The sequence below is a fragment of the Cyphellophora attinorum genome, assembly GCF_001299255.1.
Source record: "Cyphellophora attinorum strain CBS 131958 chromosome Unknown Contig7, whole genome shotgun sequence".
In the NCBI taxonomy this organism is placed as follows: Eukaryota; Fungi; Ascomycota; class Eurotiomycetes; order Chaetothyriales; family Cyphellophoraceae; genus Cyphellophora; species Cyphellophora attinorum.
In genome coordinates, this window is record NW_017253235.1 from 1 (window position 1) to 5,565 (window position 5,565).

General features: G+C 39.9%; 1 protein-coding gene across 1 annotated transcript; it reads left to right on the plus strand.

The window, feature by feature from the left end:
* Window positions 1-3,393: 3,393 nt before the first annotated feature.
* AB675_9455 (High-affinity glucose transporter) lies at window positions 3,394-5,050 on the plus strand (the record flags this gene model as incomplete). Its single annotated transcript, XM_018149989.1, has 2 exons — window positions 3,394-3,615; window positions 3,668-5,050. The coding sequence occupies 2 exons, from the start codon at window positions 3,394-3,396 to the stop codon at window positions 5,048-5,050; spliced, it is 1,605 nt and encodes a 534-aa protein (XP_018002195.1).
* Window positions 5,051-5,565: the final 515 nt, after the last annotated feature.

The following is a 5,565-nucleotide window of genomic DNA, read 5'->3' on the forward strand; positions in this document are numbered from 1 at the left end:
CCTAACCCTAACCCTAACCCTAACCCTAACCCTAACCCTAACCCTAACCCTAACCCTAACCGTAACCGTAACCGTAAATAAAATGTTATCTTTAAGTATGACTATCACTACCTTGAACTAATCTATAACTTATTTAATCTATATCAGATCTTTCTATAACTAGTCAGTTACTTGCTTAATCATATAGAGCACTATCTAATAGAACTAACTTAGCTTAATCTAGATATTATAATAAATCAGCACCTACTTATTAGTAGACTATAGTATAGTGCTCTTATTCTCACTATTCATTATAATATATTTATTATATACTAGCTATATTAAGATTATACTTATTAGAGTCCCTTATCTATTAGTTAAAAATAACTATTAACCTTTCATTAGCTTCTCTTAACTCTTCTGATCAAAATTTAATCTACTAAGCTTACTAATAGATATTAGAATATTAACTACTAATACTTATACACACCACATTATGCTAGTAATTATGTATAAGTAGTTAGATACTTTATAAAGCTGATTAGACTTGCTATTAATACTAAGAATAGTATAATAATGAATAAGTATATATTTAAAATCACTCTTATCCCACTACTAAAATATAAATGTTTAATATAATTCCTTTATTAAGTCACATAGTTCTTATATATACACAATATCTTTAGGATTATTATTCTACTATAATTTATTATATAACTACTCTATATAGCACTTTTACTTATCAGTCCATAGAAATAATGTTTATATATCCTTTATAGAATTAGTTATAATCTTATAAACAGAATTATATTTAGGATCTGACTAGATAGTATTTACTTACACACTAGATTGATTATTATCTTTACTATTACTAAAGTTATTATTATTATTATTATTACTATTAGTCTAATAGTTATTATACTTATCCAAGTTATTATAATCAGAAAGTGATAAGCCTTAATAAGAGTCTAGAGTAACTAGATTACTAGAATAGGAATTTCTTAGTAGTAATCCTACTTAGACATGAGTATTCACTAAATAGGAATAAGCTATAGCCCCTTGATTTTCTTCTACTTAGCTCTCCCACATATAGAGAGTATAGTAGATAAACCACTATTAATACCTATAATATTAATCTTAACTATTATAGTTAGCTAATCACACTAATAATTAATAGGTAATTTCACCTACTTTTACACTCTATAACTATTAATAAGTCTTCTAATAATATATAATAAGCTTAGTAGTAACTATCTATAATATAAAGTTATAAATCTAATTAGCTTCTTATAATAAGTATTTATCATAATTAGTTATCTAACTAGTGTGAGTAAGATATAAAAGATTGTACCTATAGAAATACTTAGATCATTATATTATTAATCACTAACTAGTATGATCTTGTTTCACTACTTCATCCCTAAGTATTGCTTCTTCCTCTTAATAGTAGTTAATAATAACTTTCTATTTAGCTTAAAATAAGTCAAGCTCCTATTACTACTTAGTATTATGTATAGATATTAAAGCAGTCTAAGATATTAGACTAATAGGGATAGTAGGAGTGATAACAGGATTAAGTAGACTTAATATAGAGCTAGATAGATTAGTCATAACTTTAAAATATAATTAATACTTAGATCCTCTAAAGAATATCTAAGTAGGGACTTAGTGCTAGTAAATAGGGTTACCTACCTTCTAGTAATACTAGCTTTAAGTATAGTATTAAATACTTTAATAACTATTAAATATACTTAAGCAATCATTCTATAGATATAAGAAAGCTAAGATTAGTGAATAGAGCTTGATAATAAGACTAGTTATAAATAGTAGCTATAAGACCTTAGATAGCACAACTAATTAGCACTCTTAAATAGACTAGATAAGTTAATAATAGTTAACTCTTATAAGTTAATACTCTTACTAAAGATGCATAGTAATATTAATAATAGTATAGTAGTAGACTAAGTAAATAATAACTTGATATTTAGGTAGATACTAAAGCCTAAGAGTGTAGAATATATCTACTATTATAGTGTTATAAATATATTTAATAGACCTATCTAGTTCTTAAGTATTACTTAGTACTGTTTAATACTATTATTAATATGCTTACTACTATATAGATAGTGTAGTAATAATATTAAGTTAAGTATTATAACTTACTAAACTAAATAACAATGTTAGACACTTAAGTTAAATATAAGTAGTGATGTATCCCTAGACTTGATTCTTAATAGATTAATATATATACCGCCTCTATAGATTATCTAAGTAGTAAGTATAGATATGCTCACTATATCTTTATACAGTTTATTATAAACCCTCCTAATATAGTAGTTAAACTTCATATCTATCACACTCTACTATACCTACTTCAATCATACTCAAAAGATACAAGACTACTACGCTAACTATTGTGATTATTTATAAACCTTAAACACTAGATTATTAGGCTCTAATCTAGTGTAAAGTAGAGTGTAAATAACAATATGAAAATAAGTACATGACTGCCTAAATAGGCAGGTTAGCGAGTAGTTTTAGCCCAATTACGGCATACAAATAACTACAATGTTGTTATTTGCACTGACACCTCTCGGATAGGCTAGTCTACTTTTTTAGTAATAGCTATAAAATATAGGAGCTAGGGCACCTAGTAGTAGGTTTTTTATTAAATTAGCTCTAATATTCACTGAGCTATTTAAAATATAGAGAATGATATATAGAATGAACATTCTGGTTTTGGCTATTTGTGAGTATAGTGACCCCGGTGAAATTAGCTTCCCGATGTGCAAATAAGCTCAACTCAAGCACCACAAGCTAGGAGGCAAGCGGCTTCGCATTGTCTTCGACAGATAACTCAAGATCCACTGTGCACGCTGAATGCATTTGCACAGAGACCAAGGCGACTTATGCCGCCAAAGCCTGCCCCTGGACATGTAAGCCAGCAGCTCTTGTGCTCTTTAAACCTGGTGAGAGCGTGCCTACACGCTTCGTAGCGTGCACATTGTTACTAGTACTCTCATCTGATATGTCTGAGTATTGGCTGGATGCAAGCCGCCTTAGGATCGACTTCGGTACCTATGTCCATGCTCAAGTCAGGAATATCTGTGTCAAGCGGGGTACTGGGCATTATCATGTTGGACGAAGTTCTAACGCTGAGTGGCTTGCATTCTAGACTGGTCTTCCCCTCAATTACCCCGGAATACGTGGCCACCGTTATTCGCTGCCGCGCTCGTGAACTCGCCTGCCGAAGTACAAGTTGGCAAGCTGGCGCAACTCAATATCCATGACCTCGGATTGCTGCTGAAAGCCGAGGCTGTCGACTTCTAAGTCAGAGACCTCTTTCGAAAGTGCACATCGGTCAAAACTTCTTTGCTCCATCACACACAAGCAGCAGCTTCGCATACGAGGATCATGGCGAAGGGCTTTCAACAAGACAAGCAATGGAACTGGAAAAACTTCTGGATTGTCTTCTGCGTGGCGTGGTTCGGGCAGCTGGCCTTCGGGTACCCCAGTTCCATCATCGGAGTGACTTTAGCTCAGCCTGCGTTTCTGGAATATATGGGCTTGATCGACGCGAATGGGCTCACTGCTGATGCCAATTCCCTCATTGGTGCCACGTCTGGTGTTTTCCAGGTACGCTGCCTGCACAGATCTCGTGAAGCGGAGCCGCTGACGATAGTCCTAGGCCGGTGCTTTCTTCGGCGTCATCATCGGATCATTTGTGATGGATAAATGGGGCCGCAAAGTAGGAACTTACTTCTGCGCTATCTGCAGCATCATCGGCGGCGCTGGTCTTTGTGGCTCCGTTCATATCGGCATGTTCATCGCATTCCGCTTCGTAGCAGGCATGGGCTCCTGGGGCTTTCTGGCACTAACCCCAGTCTACAGCGCTGAGCTCGCGCCCCCAGCTCTGCGCGGATTTTTCGTCGGTCAGAACGGCATGGGTATCACAATCGGGTACTCGCTTGCGTCATACATGGGACTGGCATTCTACTATGCGAAGTCACCTGCTACACAATGGCGAGCTCCCCTTGGACTTGCACTCATCTTTCCAGTCGCAGAAGTCATCTTTGTGTACTTCTTTGCGCCTGAGTCACCTCGCTACTTGCTTATGCGAGGTCGTGTTGAAGAGGCGCGCGAGATCGTTATGTCTATTCACCACGTCCAAGGCGATGAAGATCAAGAATACGCGCGTGCGGAGTTCTACCAGATGCAGAAGCAGGCAGACTTCGACAAGGCACTCGAGCCAACCTACAAGGCCATGTTCACGAAACCGTCTTACCGCAAGCGAACCTTCCTCGCCTGCTTCTTCGCTTTCATCGGACAGTCCACCGCTGTGCTCGTTATCAACAACTATGGGCCTCTGCTCTACAAGGCTTTGGGCTACGACACAGTAGGCCAATTGAAGCTTCAGGTCGGCTGGATCACCATGGGCACTCCTGCCAACCTCCTCGGAGCCTGCATCATGGATAAAGTTGGCCGCAAACCTCTTATGTTGATAGGCATCTTCGGTTGCTGCTTGTGTCTGACGGTTGAGACTGCGATAATCGCAACTTACGCCTCTCCTGTTCCGGCTATCGACCCCAATCTTCCAGCACTGAGGGCAGGCGTCGCCATGTTCTACATCTTCCTGCTGTTCTATGGCTGTGGAATCGATGTCGCAGGCGTTGTTTTCTACTCTGAGATCTTTCCAAACCACCTCCGTGCCAAGGGCGTCGCTATGTCGATCGCTGTGATTGCCCTCACCGACCTTGTCTATCTACAGGCCACGGCCACGGCCTTCGCTAATATTGGCTGGCGCTTCTTCCTCGTCTTCGTCATCATTTCTGGTCTTGGTGGTATTGGCGCGATCTTTCTGTTGCCAGAGACGAAGGGAGTGCCGTTGGAAGAGATTGCGGCAATTTTCGGCGACACAGACGAAGTCATGGTCTTTAGCGAAGACATTCACGTGGATCGTACTACGCACAGCCTCGTTGTTGATGTCCATCACGGTGCACAATCAGTGGGCTCCGAGGAGAAATCGACTGGAGAAGAGAACGTTGTGCAAAGAGTCGCTACGGAGGGTTGAGCAGCGTCCGTGATGTTCTCGGCCTCGGTTGTATTCGATACCAGGTAGATGCCACACCTAGTGTCAGATTCAACTCGCACCTCCGATGGCATGTTTGTGGCATTGGATCATTCGGGATGCTCAGGAGAACGGCTTCCATGCCGCGTGCAAGCAAAGTCATAACTCGTTCCGTACACGGGCCTTCAGTCTTCAGACCCTGCTTGTCGCCCGTATCAGCCCAATCTATCACGAAATGTGGCGCACGTACTGCCAGCGTGAGTCGCCTGCGCAGTTCCTCCTTGACAGCGCTAAATACAGGGTCTCAACCTGTCGGCTCGCGAGGAAGCGAGGCCCAGACCCTTGATGTCAAATCCACGATGCCGCTGTCAGCCACAAAGGGGGATCTCGATATCCATGTTCTTTTGCATGCCGGGAGATGGTTCCGGCCATTCGCCAAGGTTCCAGTAAGCCATTCGCGGTGGGCGCACTTTGACGCTTAGATAGAGTTTCTGACGGCTCCCTCCAACACGTGACTT